This window comes from Betta splendens, chromosome 12 (assembly GCF_900634795.4).
Source record: "Betta splendens chromosome 12, fBetSpl5.4, whole genome shotgun sequence".
NCBI classification, from domain to species: Eukaryota; Metazoa; Chordata; class Actinopteri; order Anabantiformes; family Osphronemidae; genus Betta; species Betta splendens.
Window position 1 is genome coordinate 8761743 of NC_040892.2, and position 19032 is coordinate 8780774.

Below are 19032 nucleotides of genomic sequence, written 5' to 3' on the forward strand. Positions count from 1 at the left end.
CATACGACAATTTTCATAGACTATAATTTCCTACTTCTACCCTGCTTATAAATAATCATTTATAGGCTAAAAGGGAATGTTTGTTAATAAAATAAAATAAAACAAAACAGACATTTTTTAATGTTTGTACGTTTATACAACTATGTAACACAGTGGCATCATCATAAACTGTTTGTGCTCTGAGGTTAATCCATTTCATGGACTCCTGAAAAGCAATACAGTGATATTTTATACAATCAGCAGACTGCATGAGTGGAAGTACCTGAAAACAGATACGCCATCCTAAATATCCTCGATGATTTCTTTAAAAAAAAAAAAAAAAGAAGTGACCAGCTGCGATCTCAGTGGCACAATACTCATGGCAATCAGAACAATACATGCTGGTATTAAATGATATAACACTGTTCACCCGAGGTTTATGTTAAGAGAAAGGGACATCTGTTTAATGTGCAGAAGCTGAAAAGTCATTATTGAAGTTATTTATAATGTTTCCACCATATTGTCATTATTAGTAGATCAAGAAAATAACAAACGTAGCATATCTTAAAACTTTTGGACATATCTGATGTAGAAGTGGTCAAAATAAAATGCAATTTTTTTTGCTGAAGCATTTTTGACATGAAATCTTTGTAATTTTTTTTTCTTCATAATTAAGAAGCACAGTCAGAATCCATGCCATAAAAATACCTGCTGTAAAACCAGAAAAGAAAATGTAAAGCTGACCACTCCATTAACTAAACTCCATCCATACTGGGTTCCAGCAATGCCCTTATCGTCTTTGTGGATGTTTGTGTTCTCACATTACTCTTGACAGCCTCTTCTGAACTCACTCTGTATTGCCTGCTCCAGCCTGAAAACGTCTTTTTCGCAGCCCTAACACTTGGTTTCGTCACCTGAAAGCTGCAGAAGCTCTAAATATGGGAGCTTCTAAAGATCTTTACACTCATTCAGGAAATACTTTCTATCTTTTGCACTTAAAACCAAGCTACAGCAGATCATATCTGTGACAGCTCAAGAATTCCAGTGAGTAGAAAAACTATTTTGGATCTTGTCATGAACGCCATAAAGAAATTAGACTACATCTCCCATGAACACTTGTTTTTCAGACAAGGAGCTCTTAGTTCACATGGTTTAAATTCATATATTGACGTTTGAAGCTCGGTTGCTGATGAAAGCCACTTAAGTAAAATAGTCTTGGACTTTTTACCAGCTCAAGTGTTCCAGATTCCACAGACGCAACATCATGTCTCCTTTTTTTGTCTCGCTAAACGTGATATTTACTGTGTTTCTTTGTCATGTTTAAAGTTTTTCTTGAATTTCCTATGTGGGGGACAAAGGCTATTTATTTTTGTTTATCAAATAAAAGTTACTGAACATGCTGTGCATTGCCAGGTTTTGTAATTTTTTGTAATAAATGTTTTCTTTTACTCTTTCTGATTAAAAAGCAACTTTGCTGTGTCTTAAGTGCATCTGTGTAATAAAGAGTGGAATCGGAGCAAAAGTCGATGTTTTTCATTTATGATGTTTAATAATTGCTACAGCATCTATTGCCATGCTGGAAAATCTTACAGTTTACAGATAGTGTTCACTGACTTGTAGATTTTACTTTGGCAATATAATTTATTTATTAAGAATGGGTCTTGTGTGGTTTGCTCTGCTTCGTCCAGGTCTTTGTCCAGTGCCATTGACCCCGGCATCACTTTCAGACCTTGCATAGCTCTTACCACCGCAGAGAGGAGCACCATGTTCAACAGGAGCTACCGGACCCAAACATGCATCAAGGTACAGTAGGTACTGGTTGTATCATTGTGTTATTGCACAAGAAGGCACTTCAATAAAAAGAGAGGTGCTTGTCCAGATTTAGATTAGGCACTGTGTGGTTATGTATTAAGTGATTCTTGCAGGGGAAAACTCATTTCAGCTGTGTTTCTTTCCAGAATCAGACTGTGCAACAAGTCAAAAGGAAGCTGCAGTTTGTTCCAGTGAACAGGTACAGTTGGACACAAACTGACCCAGGCTTTGTTTGGTCTCAATAAAATAAAAACATTTCATCTCAAACAATATTCTTTCTTTTTTTACAGAAAAGGTGAAGCTTCACTGTTTTCCAGAGAGATGCACAATGTTTGATGTTACAGTGTTAGTGGTTGAAAGAGGAATTCAGTTTCTCTTTTACACGTGTTAATGTTGTTAGACTTCATGGGATTTTTGTCAGATGTTGTTAAAAATAGTTAATGGTTAATAGTTATGTGTAAGGTTCTAAAGTAAAATATTAATTCTGTAGCTGTATCTATAATTCTGTATGCATAACATATTTCAGGCATTTCGTTTTTTTATCAACTAAAGGTAAATACTATATTTTACACTGCCCGAGTCATTTTTAGTTGGACTATTGTTTGCTTCTCTACTTTGAATGTCATATTTATACTCATGGGCATAAGGCATTATTTTTTGCATACTGGAGCTGTTCCTTAGGTTAAATGTCTCGATCACTAACAATATATAAAGAGTCGAGCATTTTTTATAGCACTGTTTTAAAGACGTTGTCAGTTGTGTGCATTGTTTTTCAATAAAGTTGTTAAACGCAAAAAAGGCATCTTGGGTAACGTATTCTGATGTTGAAAACTCACGACACATAATTAGCTTTACGGCAGCGTTCTCTACGCGTGCTCGTATAGCGTTCCAGACACTAAGGGGCGTTTTTAAAGCATCTCATCCATTATGTTAACTGAAATGAAACATTTCTGATGATAATAGACGTAAGCCTTCAGCTGTTGGATTAATTGCTCCCATTTTACCGGAACACAACTAGTAGTAACAATTACTTTGTGTGTTGCCAGGTTTAAAAAGAAAAGGTACAGAGGCAAGTCAGTGAGCGCCTCCTGTTGGTGTTATTGAGCATTAGAATGAAAGTATTTAATGTGTTTTAATATTTACTGTCCTTATAGGTTGATTGAAGTGCCAGTGTAAATGCTCTCTACAGGTTTTGTAGGGTTGAGCAAAACCACCAACTCTATGTTGTCTGGGAAAACGACACAATACATTTGAGCTGCTTAGAAAAATAATTGTGTACCTGCAGGAGACACTGAAACCAGCTCAACCAGTTTACCTTGGAGGAAGTTCCTGCTTTAAAAGCGTGCTCTCTCGCTAGCAGCAATGAAAGCAAGACATATTTATTTGTTATTGCACCTTTTTGTCACAACCAGCGTACATTCATTTAATCTATGCAGCTACTTTTATGAAAGCTGTGACTCAAACTGGATATCATTCAATGCAACAGGTAAGAACATGTCAGTAGACATGAAGACAGGTGTGATTCAATCAGTAGAAGAATCCAGTTAATCTCTTTCTTGTGTAATCTGTAGCTCTCCAAAACGATCTGGACACTAGACTTTTTGGGCAGCACATAGCAGCACCCCTCATCCTGAAAACTGTAAGTGGATTGATGGAAAACGAGGACCCCAAGAAGCCCCTGGTTCTGTCTCTGCACGGTCCGACAGGCACAGGAAAGAACTTTGTTACTGACCTTATTGCAAGAAACATCTATTATAAAGGAATGCAAAGCAGCTTTGTTCATCTTTTCATCTCCTTAAATCACTTCCCTGACTCAGGTGAAATTGAGACATACAAGGTATGATGATGGTACAATTCAAACAGCTGTATTGTTCAGTTTGTCTCCATGTGAGAAGGAAAGTGTTTTTTCCCCCTTTCAGTCACAGCTTAAGCAGTGGATCCAAGACAATGTCACCCAGTGTGAACGCTCAATGTTTATCTTTGATGAGATGGACAAGATGCATCCTGGCTTAATTGATGTCCATTCTTCCATTTTTAAATTGTTAGAACAAGATAGATGGGGTTTCTTATCGGAAGGTCATCTTCATTTTCATCAAGTGAAAGGATGATCATTCTCTAACAGCTATCTGTTTTCAGCTTTAAATGTGTGCAGAGGACCTGCATTCAAGGATTTGTGCGTTTTAAAAATGAGTTGTGATAACATTCAGATGGTTATTCTGGTATGTGGCCTTATTCTTTCTTATAGTAATGCTGGGGCAGAGATAATTACACAGACAGCTCTGGAGTTTTGGAAAAAAGGCCAAGATCGAACAGAGATCAAACTAAAAGATGTGGAAAAAGAGGTTTCTGAATCAGTGTTTAAAAACACCACAGGTAAGTAGAACCTGTTTTAACTCTGGTTTGGCACAAAAAAATGTTTTTGATTAAACTTGAAGCCTCCCTTATTTTATTTTTGTAGGTGGTTTCTGGAATTCACACCTGATTGAAGTGAAGTTGATGGACTACTTTGTCCCATTTCTGCCTCTAGAGTATGAGCACGTTGTCCAGTGTTTCATGGCCCTGATGCAAGCAAACGGACAGTCACAAAAACAGGATGTGGCAGAGAGGATAGCCAGAGATGAGATTTATTTTCCCAAATTTGAGCGAATCTTTTCTCTAAAAGGCTGCAAAGGGTTACACAACAGGTTTTGTGATGATATTTAATGGGCACTTCTTCAGTCAGTGAAGCTCTGAGTAACTAAAAAGTATAATTTATTTCAAATATAAACTGAAAGGACATAAAAATGTGGTGTTTCGTTGGGGTGTGCAGATGCTGAGAAAACTCCACCTACTAGTTGAACCCCTCAAATAAAAAACTTTTTCGGTTTTGATAGTTGTGACTAATTTACTTTAAAAGGGTATAGGAGTTTGAGGATATTTGTATTCAGATAAAGTCAAATTTCTGTTTTTAAAGCTCAGTGACATGTGATATTGTGCATGAACCTGGAGGTTTGATGATCTTTTGCCCCCATCTCTTTTATTGATTAGGTCACAACTAAGTTTACTTTTTCTGGACACCTTTTCACTATAACTGACACACTCTGCTTATTTACACATGCTTATTTGTCGTTCTTGGTGTTTATGAATAAATAAATGAATGCGTAATGAAATTTAAAACAATACTTTGTAAATACTGAGATTATCGCCAAACGTAGAAGAACCTTTGGAGTGTGACGTCACGGCAACCACAGCGTCTCCTGCGATGACCCAGACGAGTCGCACAAAACAGATAATTTTTAATGTTTGTACGTTTATACAGAACAATACATGCTGGTATTAAATGATCTAACACTGTTCACCCGAGGTTTATGCTAAGAGAAAGAGATATCTGTTTAATGTGCAGAAGCTGAAAAGTCATTATTGAAGTTATTGTAATGTCTCCACCATATTGTCATTATTAGTAGATCAAAAAAATAACAAACGTATTATATCTTAAAACTTTTGGACATATCTGATGTAGAAGCGGTCAAAATAAAAAGCAATTTTATTTGTTGAAGCATCTTTGACATGAAACGTTTGTAACTCACGACACATAGTTAGCTTTACGGCAGCGTTTTTCTACGTGTGCTCATATAGCGTTCCAGACACTAAGGGGCGTTTTTAAAGCCTCTCATCAATTATGTCAACTGAAATTAAACATGTCTAATGATAATAGACTTAAGCCTTCAGCTGTTGGATGAATTGCTCCTATTTTACCGGAACACAACGCTAGTAGTAACAATTACTTTGTGTGTTGCCAGGTTTAAAAAGAAAAGGTACAGAGGCAAGTCAGTGAGCGCCTCCTGTTGGTGTTATTGAGCATTAGAATGAAAGTATTAAATGTGTTTTAATTATTACTGTCCTTTTGGTTGATTAAAGTGCAATGATTCTAAGACTGAATTAAATGACCCACATAGAAACCAGTAAAGCAGTGTAAATGCTTTCTACAGGTTTTGTAGAATCGAGCGAAACCACCAACCCTATGTTGACTTGGGAAACAGCACAATGCATTTTAATTGTTTGGAAATAATTGTGTACCTGCCAGGAGACACTGAAACCAGCTCAACCAGTTTACCTTGGAGGAAGTTCTTGCTTAAAATAAACAATCTCTCTCGAGCAGCAATGAAAGCAAGACATATTTATTTGTTATTGTACCTTTTTGTTACAACCAGTGTAGATTCATTTAATCTATTCAGCTACGTTTATGAAAGATGTGACTCAAACTGGATATCATTCAATGCCAAAGGTAAGAAGAACATGTGGGTAGACATGAAGACAGGTGTGCTGTGTTTAGTCAGGGCAGCGATCCAGTTATCTTCTTGCTGTGTAATCCGTAGGTCTCCAAAATGATCTGGACACTAGACTATTTGGGCAGGAAATAGCGGCACTCCTCATCATGAAAGCTGTGAGTAGATTCATGGCAAACGACAACCCCAAAAAGCCCCTGGTTCTTTCTCTGCATGGTCCATCAGGCACAGGAAAGAACTTTGTTACTGAGCTTATTGCAAAAAACATCTATAAGAAAGGAATGGAGAGCGACTTTGTTAATCTTTTCGTAGCCTCAAATCACTTCACACACTCAAATAAAATGGAGACATACAAGGTATGATGATGGTACAATTCAAACAGCTGTATTGTTCTGTTTGGCTTCCTGTGAGAAGGAAAGTGTTTGTTCTTTTTGTTTCAGTCACAGCTAAAGCAGTGGATTCACGGCAATGTCACTCAGTGTGAACGCTCAATGTTCATCTTTGATAATATGGACAAAATGCATCCTGGCTTAATTGATGCCATCGTTCCATTTTTAAATTATTACAACAAGATAGATGGGGTTTCTTTTCGGAAGGTCATCTTCATTTTCATTAGGTAAAAAGACTGTCTGTTTCCAGCTTTGAATGTGTGCTGCATTCAGGGGACCTGCGTTCAAGGATTTGTGCTTAATAAAAATGAGCTGTAATAACATTTAGATGGTTATTCTGGTATGTGGCCTTATTCTTTCTTATAGTAATGCTGGGGCGCAGATAATTACACAGACAGCTCTGGAGTTATGGAAAAACGGCCAAGATCGAACAGAGATCAAACTAAAAGATGTGGAAAAATATATTTCTGAATCTGTGTTCAACAACAACTCAAGTAAGTAGAATATGTTTTAAGTCTGGTTTGGCACAGAAAAATGTCTTTGAACAAATCTGAAGCTTCTCTCATTTTATTTCTGTAGGTGGTTTTTGGCACTCACGCCTAATTGAAGAGAACTTGGTGGACTACTTTGTCCCGTTTCTGCCTCTAGAGTATGAGCACGTTGTCCAGTGTCTCATGGCCCTGATGAAAGCAAATGGACTGCCACAAAAACGGAATGTGGCACGGAGGATAGCCAGAGATCAGATTTATTTTCCTAAATTTGAGCGAGTTTTTTCTCTAAAAGGCTGCAAAGGGTTACACAACAGGTTTTGTGATGATGTTTGATGGGTATTCTTCAGTCAATGAAGCTCTGAACCTACCTAAAAAAATTATTTATTTCACATAGAAACTGAAAGGACATAAAAATGTGGTGTTTCGTTGGGGTGTGCAGAAAAAGTCCACCTACTATTTGAACCCCTCAAATAAAAAACTTTTTGTGTTTTGATAGTAGTGACTAATTTACTTTAAAAGGGTATAGGAGTTTGGATGATATTTGTATTCAGATAGAGTCAAATTTCTGTTTTTAACATGACATGACATGTGATATTGTGCATGAACCTGGAGGTTTGATGATCTTTTGCCCCCATCTCTTTTATTGATTAGGTCACAACTAAGTTTACTTTTTCTGGACACCTTTTCACTATAACTGACACACTCTGCTTATTTACACATGTTTATATGTCGTTCTTGGTGTTTATGAATAAATAAATGAATGCGTAATGAAATTTAAAACAATACTTTGTAAATACTGAGATTATCGCCAAACGTAGAAGAATCTTTGGACTGTGACGTCACGGCAACCACAGCGTCTCCTGCGATGACCCAGACGAGTCGCACAAAACAGACATTTTTTAATGTTTGTACGTTTATACATAACAATACATACTGTTATTAAATGATCTAACACTGTTCACCCGAGGTTTATGTTAAGAGAAAGAGACATCTGTTTAATGTGCAGAAGCTGAAAAGTCATTATTGAAGTTATTATAATGTTTCCACCATATTGTCATTATTACTAGATCAAAAAAATAATAAACGTATCATATCTTAAAACCTTTGGACATATCTGATGTAGAAGCGGTCAAAATAAAATGCAATTTTATTTAGTGAAGCATCTTTGACATGAAATGTTTGTAACTCACGACACATAGTTAGCTTTACGTCAGCGTTTTTCTACGTGTGCTCGTATAGCGTTCCAGACATCAAAGGACGTTTTAAAAGCCTCTCATCAATTATGTCAACTGAAATTAAACATGTCTAATGATAATAGACTTAAGCCTTCAGCTGTTGGATAAATTGCTCCTATTGATAAATCCTCTGTCTTACCTAGACAGCTAACTCATATGGAGTTAACCTCAATAATTAACTCTTCCAAGTCGTCCACTTGTCTTTTAGATCCAATCCCAACCAGATTACTCAAAGAAGTTCTACCTTTAATCAGCTCATCCATATTAAATCAAATCAACCAATCTTTACAACTAGGCTATGTACCACAGGCTTTTAAGGTGGCTGTGGTCAAACCTCTATTGAAAAAACCAACCCTTGACCCTGGACAACTAGCCAACTATAGGCCCATTTCAAATTTACCCTTTATTTCCAAGATTCTTGAAAAAATCGTGGCTAAACAATTATCTGACCACCTTAGTGGGAATAACCTGTATGAAGATTTTCAGTCAGGATTTAGAAAACATCATAGCACAGAAACAGCTCTGGTTAGAGTCACTAATGATCTTCTATTAGCTTCGGACAATGGTCTAGTTTCTGTCCTTGTCCTGTTAGATCTTAGTGCTGCATTTGATACAATTGATCATAACATTCTATTACAGACACTAGAACATAGAATCGGGATTAATGGAACAGCATTGGGATGGTTTAAATCCTATTTGTTGAACAGATTCCAGTTTGTTCATGTTAATGATAAATTCTCCACACGCACAAGGATTAGCTATGGAGTTCCACAGGGTTCTGTGCTGGGTCCAATTCTGTTTAGCCTATACATGTCTCCTTTAGGTGAGATTATTAGAAAGCATTCTATTAATTTTCATTTTTACGCAGATGATACTCAGCTATATATGTCCTTGGAACCAAATGAAACAGATCAACTAGTCAAAATTCAGGGTTGTTTAAAAGACATCAAATCCTGGATGTCCCAAAACTTCCTACAACTAAACTCAGATAAAACCGAGATTCTTATTGTTGGGCCTAAAAATCTGAGAGAGACACTATCGAGTCAGATAGCCACCCTGGATGGCATAACATTAGCTTCAGATTCTACTGTGAGGAACCTTGGTGTCATGTTTGACCAGGATCTCTCTTTTACATCATACATTAAACAAATCTCCAGAAGCGCCTACTTCCACCTTAGAAATATAGTTAAAATCAGAAGCATCCTCTCTCAGAGCGATGCAGAGAAACTGATCCATGCATTTGTTACCTCTAGGCTGGACTACTGTAACTCCTTACTCATAGGATGTCCTAACAGCTCCTTAAAAAGCCTACAGCTCATTCAAAATGCTGCAGCTAGAGTTCTGACAGGACTTAGAAAGAGAGATCACATTTCTCCTACATTAGCTTCTCTGCACTGGCTGCCTGTAAAATGTAGGATAGAATTTAAAATTCTCCTACTCACATACAAAGTACTCAATGATAAAGCTCCTTCTTATCTTAAAGACCTTATAGTTCCTTATGCTCCCAGCAGAACACTTCGTTCTCAGAGCGCTGGGCTACTTGTGGTTCCTAGAGTGTTTAAATGTAGAACAGGGGGCAGAGCTTTTAGCTACCAAGCTCCTCTCCTCTGGAACCAGCTCCCTCTTCAGGTTCGAGAAGCTGACACACTCTCCACCTTTAAGATTAGGCTTAAAACCTCCCTTTTTGATAAAGCTTATAGTTAGAGATGGTTCAGGTCACTGGCAATTATTGTTAGTCACAGGAACCATCTCTTAGTTAAGCTGCAATAGACATAGACTGCTGGGGGACTTAATTTATACACTGAGCTCCTCTGTTTCCTTCTACCTCCTCTGTCCCATAACCTCCCATCATTGTCCCATGTTTAACTAACCTTGTCTCTTTCTGTCCAGTAGTTGTGCTTCTCTCCTCTCTCCCCCCCCCCACCCCCACTCTTTCTCCCTCTCTGTCCTCACCTACAGGTATCATTGGACTCAAAGTTTGGTGTCTCTGATGGGCAGCTGCGGATCCAACCATCCTGCCTGCATCCAGTCCCTGGTCCTACCATCCTGCCTGTGCTCTGTTGTTGCTTGTTGTTGCTTGTTGCTGTTGCTGTGCTTTTCTATCTCTCTATCCTCTCACCCCAACCGGTCGAGGCAGATGGCCGCCCACATCCAGTCTGGTTCTGCTGGAGGTTTCTTCCTCGTTAGAGAGGGAGTTTTTCCTCTCCACTGTTGCTGTCAAATTAAATGCTTGCTGTATGTGGGATTTGTTGGGTTTAGTTGTGTGAGGTTTTAAACCTTACTTTGTAAAGTGCCTTGAAATAACTTTGTTGTGATTTGGCGCTATATAAATAAAATTGAATTGAATTGAATTGAATTTTACCGGAACACAACGCTAGTAGTAACAATTACTTTGTGTGTTGCCAGGTTTAAAAAGAAAAGGTACAGAGGCAAGTCAGTGAGCGCCTCCTGTTGGTGTTATTGAGCATTAGAATGAAAGTATTTAATGTGTTTTAATATTTACTGTCCTTTTGGTTGATTGAAGTGCAATGATTCTAAGACTGAATTAAATGACCCACATAGAAACCAGTAAAGCAGTGTAAATGCTTTCTACAGGTTTTGTAGAATCGAGCGAAACCACCAACCCTATGTTGGGAACATATCTATCTATCTTGGGAAACAGCACAATGCATTTTAATTGTTTGGAAATAATTGTGTACCTGCAGGGAGACATTGAAACCAGCTCAACCAGTTTACCTTGGAGGAAGTTCTTGCTTAAAAGAAACAATCTCTCTCGAGCAGCAATGAAAGCAAGACATATTTATTTGTTATTGTGCCTTTTTGTTACAACCAGTGTAGATTCATTTAATCCACTCAGCTACTTTTATGAAAGATGTGACTCAAACTGGATATCATTCAATGCCAAAGGTAAGAAGAACATGTGGGTAGACATGAAGACAGGTGTGCTGTGTTTAGTCAGGGCAGCGATCCAGTTATCTTCTTGCTGTGTAATCCGTAGGTCTCCAAAAGGATCTGGACACTAGACTATTTGGGCAGCACATAGCAAAACCCCTCATCCTGAAAACTGTGAGTGGATTCATGGCAAACGACGAACCCAAAAAGCCACTGGTTCTGTCTCTGCACGGTCCATCAGGCACAGGGAAGAACTTTGTTACTAACTTAATTGCAAGAAACATTTATAAGAAAGGAATGGACAGCAGCTTTGTTCATCTTTTTATAGCCTCATTTCACTTCCCTCACTCAAGTAAAATTGAGACATACAAGGTATGATGACGGTATCAAAGAGCTGCATTGTTCTGTTTGGCTCCCTGTGAGAATTAAACTGGCTTTTCTTTCTCTTTAGTCTTGGTTAAAGCAGCAGATTCAAGGCAATGTCACCCAGTGTGAACGCTCAATGTTTATCTTTGATGAGATGGACCAGATGCATCCTGGCTTAATTGATGTCATTCTTCCATTTCTAAACTATTACAACAAGATAGATGGGGTTTCTTATCGGAAGGCCATCTTCATCTTCCTTAGGTAAAAAGACGATTGTTATCAAATCACATTTCCAGCCTTGAATGTGTGCTGCATTTGGGTCACTTGCATTTAAGGAATTGCATTATGTAGTATGTTTGTGCTTCATAAATGTGAGCTGTCATAACACTCAGAGGGTGATTCGCATATTTTGCCTTATTTTCTTATAGTACTGATGGGGCGCAGATAATTACACGAACAGCTCTGGAATTTCAAAAAAAAGGCCAAAATCGCAACGAGATTGAACTGAAAGACTTGGAAAAAGACATTTCTGAATCAGTGTTTAACAAGAACTCAAGTAAGTAGAAAATGTTCAAGTCTGGTCTGGCACAGAAAAATGTTTTTCATTAAATCTGAAACTTCTCTCATTTTATTTCTGTAGGTGGTTTTTGGCACTCACGTCTAATTAAAGAATACTTAGTGGACTACTTTATCCCATTTCTGCCTTTAGAGTATCAGCACGTTGTCCAGTGTCTCATGGCCCTGATGGAAGCAAAGGGACTGCCCCAAAAACAGGATGTGGCAGAGAGGATAGCCAGAGATATGATTTATTATCCCACATTTGAGCGAATTTTCTCCTCAACAGGCTGCAAGACGATGAATAACAGGTTGCTTAATGTTGCCATTTGATGAACATCTCTTCAGTCTGTGTAACGTGGAAGTGGCTAAAAGTTCACCTACCTGTTCATCTCCTTCTTGGGATATTTGTTTTCTTAAAAAAAAAGTAATTTATTTCATCTTTTCTGTTTTTGAAGCTCAATGCTACAGAGTCTCCAGGTGTGCATGAACCTGAATGTTTGATGACCTTTTACCCCCATCGTCTATTGATTTATTCACAACTAAGTTTAACTTTACTTCTCCTAAGAACCTTTTTTGCTTTATTTGACGCACTTTTATTACAATTATTATTACACGCTTGTTATTTACAAGCGTGTAATTGTCGCTCTTGGTGTCTATAAATAACTGTGCAGTGAAGTTTAAAAGTATATATACTCTATGTAAATACTGAGATTATCGCCAAACGTAGAAGAACCTTTGGTCTGTGACGTCACGGCAACCACAGCGTCTCCTGCGATGACCCAGACGAGTCGCTGGCTCCACGCAGTTCACACAGGAAAGCGAACTCTGCTCCTTTTACCCCGCGGCCGACGAAGCGGTGACACTTGTGTCAAATGAAACCCAACAGGCGGCACGTCCTGCTGCTGTGGATGCTGCTCAGCTCCGGCGTGTCCGAGGCTATTGAGCCCATCAGCACAACCATCGCTGTGGGCATGGCTGCCACTCTGACAGCTTTCTTAGCTAGCTACCAGAACATTTTCTACTATTTCCACGAGTGCTGTCGACCCGAGTGGATTTCCTTTAATAAAACTGGTAAGACGTCGCTTTTACTCTAAGGCACTAATTAAGTCCTTCAATACATGTGATTGTTGTTTGTAATTTTTACTGATTTGTACAGCTGTCATCTAGTTGGTGTCTTCCACTTTAGCTGCCTGCCACAATCCAAAATTAAAAAATACGTACTTAAACATTAAAAACTTAAATGCCACTAATTTCAATATGTTACATGTATAACTTAAAATTAATTTTACATCACATTAGGAGTTCCGGGGGAACGTGTTGCGCTTTTTCTGTCCCCTTTTTATGACGTAAGCGGAAGTTCCGCGTTGTAGCTCCGCTTTACTGAAACGACCATTAGCCTAGTTTAAGCTTGTTTTACAGCATAACAAACGAGTAATGTGCAGGATTAACCGGCTTCGACGATGAAAACGTCGCATCTATATTTGTTTTTGCACGTGCTTTTGGCAGGCGGCGTTTCGGTGCGCGCGTTTGATCCCGTCACAACAACAGTGGCTATAGGTGTCGGCGCTACCCTCGGACGTATGATCCTCAATTATTTTCGTGAAAGCTGCGATTCGAAATGGATTGCGTTCAATTTAACTGGTGAGCATGTGCAGCAGGTCGTACTCACTAAAAACAGCAGACCTCTGATTGCGCGCATTTACGCTAAATTCAGGCGCTCTGGATTAAAATGAAACCCAAGTCTGAGAGTACTTTCACTTAACAAAATTCCGTTATTTCAGATCCTTTTTGTAAAAGCTAATTTCTTGGCATGTGCCTGTTGTTAGAATGATTGGCCTACCACTAGTGATTATCTCTCTCAGTAATATTTTTAAACCAGACTTGTTTTGGTGGTGTTTGCATGTTAAGTGCTACGTGTAATGATCTCCGCTGTCCTGTTGTCTCCGTCTACAGGCTTTGTCATACGTTTGTGTATTTATATCTCTGTTCTTAGTTTAAAAAAAACAACAACAACAGGTGCATTTGTGTAAATGATTCACCCGACGATTATAGCAGCAACACTTTAATGCCATGCTTATTGGCACATACATTTTAATGGATAGACTTTGTCTGATCTTCCCTGGCTTATCTACAGTCTTATGTTTGCTGTTTTACACATTAACTATAGACATTGTCATAACGACTGGTTGAGTAACAGTGATATAAACCAGTAAAACAGATTGTAAGCAACATGAAAGTGTTGTTGTATCTTGTCCTTAATATGTCAAACATCCACACTGATTATTGTCTGCTGTGCACTGTTTAGGTCTGGAGACCGACCTGGAAAACAAGCTGTTCGGGCAGCACATTGCATCGCGTATTATCCTAAAAGCTGTAAGTGGATTCATGGGCAATGAAAACCCAAAGAAGCCCCTGGTGCTGTCTCTTCACGGCTGGACTGGCACAGGGAAGAACTTTGTTAGTAAACTGATTGCTGAAAACATCTACAAGGAGGGAATGGACAGCAGCTTTGTTCATGTTTTCACATCTACACTTCACTTTCCTCATCCCAGTCAGTACCTGACCTACAAGGTATGAAACACTAAGTACATTAGTTTTACTTCAAACTGCAATCAAACAATGCTGTTCTCTCCAGCCTCCTTCAGAAATTAAAAATAAATCTCCCCACAGTCTCAGCTACAGCAGTGGATCAAGGGCAATGTCAGCAATTGTGAACGCTCCATGTTTATCTTCGATGAGATGGACAAGATGCATCCCGGCTTGATTGACAGTATTAAGCCATACCTGGATTACTATGACAAGCTGGATGGAGTTTCATATAGGAAATCCATCTTCATCTTCCTCAGGTGTGTATCTGTATCCAACCAGTTGGATTTGTGTTTGCAACAAGTTTCATTTCTTGGCTAAATGGAAAACCAATGAATTATTTTATTTTTTACCCATCTAGCAATGCTGGCGGTGACAGGATCATACAAACCGCTTTAGATTTCTGGAATGCAGGACGAAATCGGAACGAAATTGAGCTCAAAGACCTGGAAACACTCATATCTCTATCAGTTTTTAATGACAACCAAAGTGAGTAGAAATGATATCAAACATTATGAAAACAATGATCTATTTTTGATTACCCTATCACTTTTTTTCTGTAGGTGGCTTCTTTCATACAAGTTTGATCGACAAGAACCTGGTGGATTTCTTTGTCCCATTCCTGCCTTTGGAGTACCAACACGTTGTTCAGTGTGCCCTGTCTGAGATGAAAGTCAGAGGACATGAGCCTGATTTTGAAGTGGCACACAAGGTGGCCAAAGACTTAGTGTATTTTCCTAAATCTGAAAGAGCGTTCTCTGTCAAGGGCTGCAAGACAATAGAGAGCAAACTGGACTACTACACATAATGTCAGCATCTGGACCGATGCTACGCTCGATCACTTGTGCACTTTTTTACAGAAAAATTATCTTACCCAGATAACTTAAAAAGGTCAAGCTGATGGAACTCTCAACAGAAGTCCAACGTTGTGACCATGAAGAGACATAAAAAAGGTTTTCTCTAACATTAAATCGTTTTTTACAATAAGTGGAGGCTGATGAAAGATAAATAATAGGATGGGAAGGATATCTTTTTGTATCTATTTAAGGGGGTGATGTCCTCTTTTGTCACACTGCAAGGAGAATCTCAGACTGTTTTTCTGAGGACCTCCCACATGTCCTCCCGACTATAGCATATCACTGTATGTATGGATTACTGATCATGCCTTGTTTTTAAATTTCACTTTTTTTTAAGATCTGATTTTTTTTTTGTCTTTTACACATTCACTGTACAAAAACGACTTTGAACAGTGGGTCAGGTTGGGCAGTCAGTACAGCAGTCCTTGCAAATGCAGATAATATCTAATTAGGCTCCCTGTTACCATGATTCAAGCTGTGTTTGGACACTGCATAAGCTCGGGAAAATATTCCTGCAACCCCCAAAAATGAATTTATACGTTTTTAACTCTTCCAACTGATTCTTTAATACACCTATGATTTAAAAATCAAATTATTATTTGAAATAAAGATCAGTTAATTGTTTAATATGTTTACGAGATGTAGAACTTTTGCTCCAGTCCAGCTAAAAGGTTTCTTTTGAAACAATGCTACTGTCGCAATGCCTGAGTTCAATAAAGTCATGTATTTTTGTTTGTAAATGCCTGTTTCTTAGTGAGACCAGTCTGAACTGTGTCTCTGCTAACATATGAATATTTCAGCATGGATGATGCAGAAATATTTTCTAATATCTAGTTGCACAGTAAAATTATAACTTTTCATACTCACAATTTTATGTTTCATGAAACAGTATATTTCTAGTTAGTTATTTTACTTTACAAAAAGTCCAACACCCACTCCAAGACTAACCTAAAATGGAACTAGTGGTAAGAAATAATACAGTGAATAAACCTGAGCTAGCAGCTAAATTTTAAGACTTAAGGCCTAAGACTAACAAAAACTAACTTAGTAACAGTGAGTTTCACTTTTCAATAGATATTTCTATAAACAATTTTACACCTAGGCAAAAATAGACATTTAAAAATACTTTGTTTTTATCAACTTTATTAAATTTAACACAGTAATCGCCCTTTTTCATTTTACTTAGAGTGTCCTTGTGTTACAAAAATGGTTGTGTTGCCAAGAGCAGCACCAGCGATCATCTTTGCTTCCCAGTTGTTTCTTTGATGTTTGATTTTGAATAGGAGGTAACGAGGCACAGTTGTATAAAGGTCCAGCTGTTATACCAACAGAACAGCGTTGATGCAGCCATCGTTTTCTGGGTTATTTGTCACCTGGGCATATTTACCTGAGAGGTAAGAGAAAATATTCAGTTCAAACAATAGATTTAGTTTTCATATTTTAAATTGTAAAAGTATCACCACAACTTAAAGATGAATGTTTGCAACACCTTTCAGATGATGACAGTACATTACAATTTCATTACAGTACAATTTCTCATCCAGTGGTTTTATTAATTCATAGGCTCAAACACTCACCCCAGACAACCTTTCCTCCCTGAGTGACCAGTCCCAGCTCACTGACATTGACTTCTACCACTGTTCCTTTTGTGATGACTCCCAGGGAAGTATAGAGAGGTGAGGAAGGGTTTTTCTTTACTCCAAGAATGGGAAGGCAAAATGTGGCCTTCAGCTCTGGATGTGTGACATGAGCCTTCTTAAAACGTAAACCCTGAACAAAAGGAGGGTAAAGTTCTTTTAGGACAGAGGGTCTTAATTTGAAAAGCAACACTTAATTAACATTATCATATTGCATGTGAAGAGTGATGCCACTGTGATCTTACCATGGGTCTGATGAAACGCTCATATTTTGGAGGTTTACGCGTAAAGCCTTCGCCAACATAGCAGACTTTTGTGACCATTCTTTTCCAGGCTTTCTTTTGTCTCTTTCCAGTTTTGATTACTTTAAGCACTTCTGTCTCTCCCTGGGCACGCACCTTTGGCAGTGGAACCTCCCATTTACCCTTTAAAAATTTTCAGAATAATTTTAACATCATGAAATGAATAAATAAAAAGTTGGCTTCATCAAAATATAGGGAAACAATATGCATCATGAGTTAACACCTCCAAAAAGGTGCTGATAACAAACAGGCTTCATTGGACACTTACAGCTTTCTCTTTCCTCTTCTGTTTGATCATATTGGACAGAACCTTAGCACGAGATTGCCCTTCTCTGTCCAGCAGGTAGGCTGGCACTGCTCCCTCTGGTGTTTTTTCATCCTTTTGCTTGGTTTTCCTCTCTTCATGCATTTTGATGCTGTAAACACACAAACCAGGATTTACTTAGTGGTTGTTAGAGCTGTTTTATTCTTCTAAACCAAATAAAATGTAATAATAAAGTATCCTTTAAATGTTCATGCTTTTATCCCTCTATACTCACGTCTTCTTCATCTGGATCTTCTCTGCATGTCTCTGTTTGTGGTACAGTTTAGCTTTCAAACCGATCAGCTTCCTGGCTTTCTGTGAGCGCTCGTGAGCCTCACGACTTTCCTTCTTTCTCTTCCTTTCATGATAATCCAGGCGGTAGCCATGGCGCTTACGGTGTAACTCAATATGCTCGTTCTGAGGCTACAATACAAAAACAAAACACATTGGATTAAATTCTGCAGTATGATGAATGTATCTTATATATATAAATATTAAAAACATGATTTACATTTAAAGGATGAACATAAACAACCCTAATACGTTTAAAATAGGAGTCCCTTATATTAACTATGTTCTCAGCATTACGTTTAACAAAATAGACTACTTTGCTAAAATGCAACAAGCCTAATTTTGTTGTTATGTATACAAATGTACACTACAGATATGAGTACGATCAGGCATTAGGTTAATGATTGTTTCCTTATTCATTAAAGAATTTCCCCATTGTGGGATAAATAGTCGTATTTCTTATGATGGACACTAGACAAGGCGTGACAAAAATGTAACAAAACTAAAAATTAAAGTGTTAGAATAACTTCACCGCCGCTACAAACATTTAATATAGTCAAATAGCACGACTGTCAAAGAACATACTTTTATTACACTATGTTAACAATTTATACATCAGATCAGAGCAGTACGTCATGCTGCCACATGTGAACTTAAGCTAACGCTGGTGCTATATGCTAACGCTTTAATCTACCCAATAAATGCTACACAGTACCAATACAAATTGTTTCTTTTCTCACCATTTTGTGTTTATGGACTTAGGATTTAGCAGTAAATACGGCGGAGGTGATAAGTGTCCGACAAGATGCCGTATATTCGGCGTTTCTTCTTAAGGCAGGGGTCTTTTCGATGTTGTTTTCCCCGAAGCCAACCTTAGAGGAAGTACGTCATCCAGAAAGGAAGGTAAGTCCGTCGTCCTTATGGGGACGTTGGGTTCGATTTACTTAAAGTTTACAGTGGCATTTCCACATTACTGTCAATAAAATTAAAAAATAAATTCTTGTTGCAAACGCGCTGTAATATATTGTGTGTTGAACTTAATTACACCTGTTAGCCCCAATACAATTA

The 19032-nt window shown here is 38.1% G+C and overlaps 6 protein-coding genes across 14 annotated transcripts in view; 5 read left to right on the forward strand and 1 right to left on the reverse strand.

The window, feature by feature from the left end:
- The window catches only part of ppp1r26 (protein phosphatase 1, regulatory subunit 26), a 62809-nt gene extending 60224 nt beyond the window's left edge, over positions 1-2585 (forward strand). For all 8 annotated transcript variants that reach the window (XM_029168738.3, XM_029168737.3, XM_029168740.3 and 5 more), the window contains 3 exons: positions 1668-1782; positions 1938-1990; positions 2082-2585. In XM_029168738.3, coding sequence (XP_029024571.1) covers positions 1668-1782; positions 1938-1990; positions 2082-2127 — 214 coding nt within the window. In that variant the 3' untranslated portion in view covers positions 2128-2585. The remainder of the gene's footprint in view (positions 1-1667; positions 1783-1937; positions 1991-2081) is intronic.
- A 494-nt stretch (positions 2586-3079) lies between these two features.
- Positions 3080-5331, forward strand: LOC114867360 (torsin-1A-like). The gene is given in 6 exon segments (XM_029169978.3): positions 3080-3277; positions 3363-3628; positions 3711-3812; positions 3814-3887; positions 4037-4164; positions 4250-5331. Coding segments are annotated over 6 exon segments (939 nt in total). The 5' UTR covers positions 3080-3153; the 3' UTR covers positions 4495-5331.
- A 555-nt stretch (positions 5332-5886) lies between these two features.
- On the forward strand, positions 5887-8037 carry LOC114867361 (torsin-1A-like). Its single transcript, XM_029169979.3, has 5 exons — positions 5887-6055; positions 6147-6412; positions 6497-6672; positions 6812-6939; positions 7025-8037. The coding sequence occupies exons 1-5, from the start codon at positions 5932-5934 to the stop codon at positions 7267-7269; spliced, it is 939 nt and encodes a 312-aa protein (XP_029025812.3). The 5' UTR covers positions 5887-5931; the 3' UTR covers positions 7270-8037.
- Positions 8038-10900: 2863 nt separating this feature from the next.
- LOC114867154 (torsin-1A-like) lies at positions 10901-12607 on the forward strand. The gene is made up of 5 exons (XM_055513486.1): positions 10901-11078; positions 11170-11435; positions 11515-11690; positions 11858-11985; positions 12139-12607. Exons 1-5 carry the CDS (start codon positions 10955-10957, stop codon positions 12315-12317), a joined length of 873 nt encoding a protein of 290 aa, XP_055369461.1. The 5' UTR covers positions 10901-10954; the 3' UTR covers positions 12318-12607.
- Positions 12608-12706: 99 nt separating this feature from the next.
- LOC114867152 (torsin-1A-like) lies at positions 12707-16170 on the forward strand. 2 transcript variants are annotated; one of them, XM_029169572.1, is made up of 5 exons: positions 12707-13058; positions 14293-14558; positions 14658-14833; positions 14935-15062; positions 15137-16170. In XM_029169572.1, the coding sequence occupies exons 1-5, from the start codon at positions 12860-12862 to the stop codon at positions 15379-15381; spliced, it is 1014 nt and encodes a 337-aa protein (XP_029025405.1). In that variant the 5' UTR covers positions 12707-12859; the 3' UTR covers positions 15382-16170. The 2 variants fall into 2 exon arrangements, with proteins under 2 accessions (XP_029025405.1, XP_029025406.1); XM_029169573.3 differs by lacking the exon at positions 12707-13058 and adding an exon at positions 13333-13628.
- A 386-nt stretch (positions 16171-16556) lies between these two features.
- On the reverse strand, positions 16557-18864 carry nsa2 (NSA2 ribosome biogenesis homolog (S. cerevisiae)). The gene is made up of 6 exons (XM_029169575.3): positions 18705-18864; positions 17909-18096; positions 17638-17785; positions 17313-17492; positions 17008-17200; positions 16557-16817 (listed from the first exon to the last, which is right to left on the reverse strand). Exons 1-6 carry the CDS (start codon positions 18705-18707, stop codon positions 16750-16752), a joined length of 780 nt encoding a protein of 259 aa, XP_029025408.1. The 5' UTR covers positions 18708-18864; the 3' UTR covers positions 16557-16749.
- Positions 18865-19032: the final 168 nt, after the last annotated feature.

Excerpts from the sequence above, each read along its gene's own strand:
- LOC114867361 (XM_029169979.3), top strand. The coding sequence starts at position 5,932 with ATGAAAGCAAGACATATTTATTTGTTATTGTACCTTTTTGTTACAACC. Across the intron at positions 6,056-6,146 it reads GATATCATTCAATGCCAAAG|GTCTCCAAAATGATCTGGAC; the intron begins GTAAGAAGAACA and ends TGTAATCCGTAG. Across the intron at positions 6,673-6,811 it reads GTCATCTTCATTTTCATTAG|TAATGCTGGGGCGCAGATAA; the intron begins GTAAAAAGACTG and ends TCTTTCTTATAG.
- LOC114867152 (XM_029169572.1), top strand. The coding sequence starts at position 12,860 with ATGAAACCCAACAGGCGGCACGTCCTGCTGCTGTGGATGCTGCTCAGC. Across the intron at positions 14,559-14,657 it reads GTCAGTACCTGACCTACAAG|TCTCAGCTACAGCAGTGGAT; the intron begins GTATGAAACACT and ends ATCTCCCCACAG. Across the intron at positions 15,063-15,136 it reads AGTTTTTAATGACAACCAAA|GTGGCTTCTTTCATACAAGT; the intron begins GTGAGTAGAAAT and ends TTTTTTCTGTAG.
- nsa2 (XM_029169575.3), bottom strand. Across the intron at positions 17,493-17,637 it reads AGAAGAGGAAAGAGAAAGCT|GGTAAATGGGAGGTTCCACT; the intron begins GTAAGTGTCCAA and ends AAATTTTTAAAG. Across the intron at positions 16,818-17,007 it reads GGGAGGAAAGGTTGTCTGGG|GTAAATATGCCCAGGTGACA; the intron begins GTGAGTGTTTGA and ends CTTACCTCTCAG.
- LOC114867154 (XM_055513486.1), top strand. The coding sequence starts at position 10,955 with ATGAAAGCAAGACATATTTATTTGTTATTGTGCCTTTTTGTTACAACC. Across the intron at positions 11,436-11,514 it reads GTAAAATTGAGACATACAAG|TCTTGGTTAAAGCAGCAGAT; the intron begins GTATGATGACGG and ends CTTTCTCTTTAG. Across the intron at positions 11,691-11,857 it reads GCCATCTTCATCTTCCTTAG|TACTGATGGGGCGCAGATAA; the intron begins GTAAAAAGACGA and ends ATTTTCTTATAG.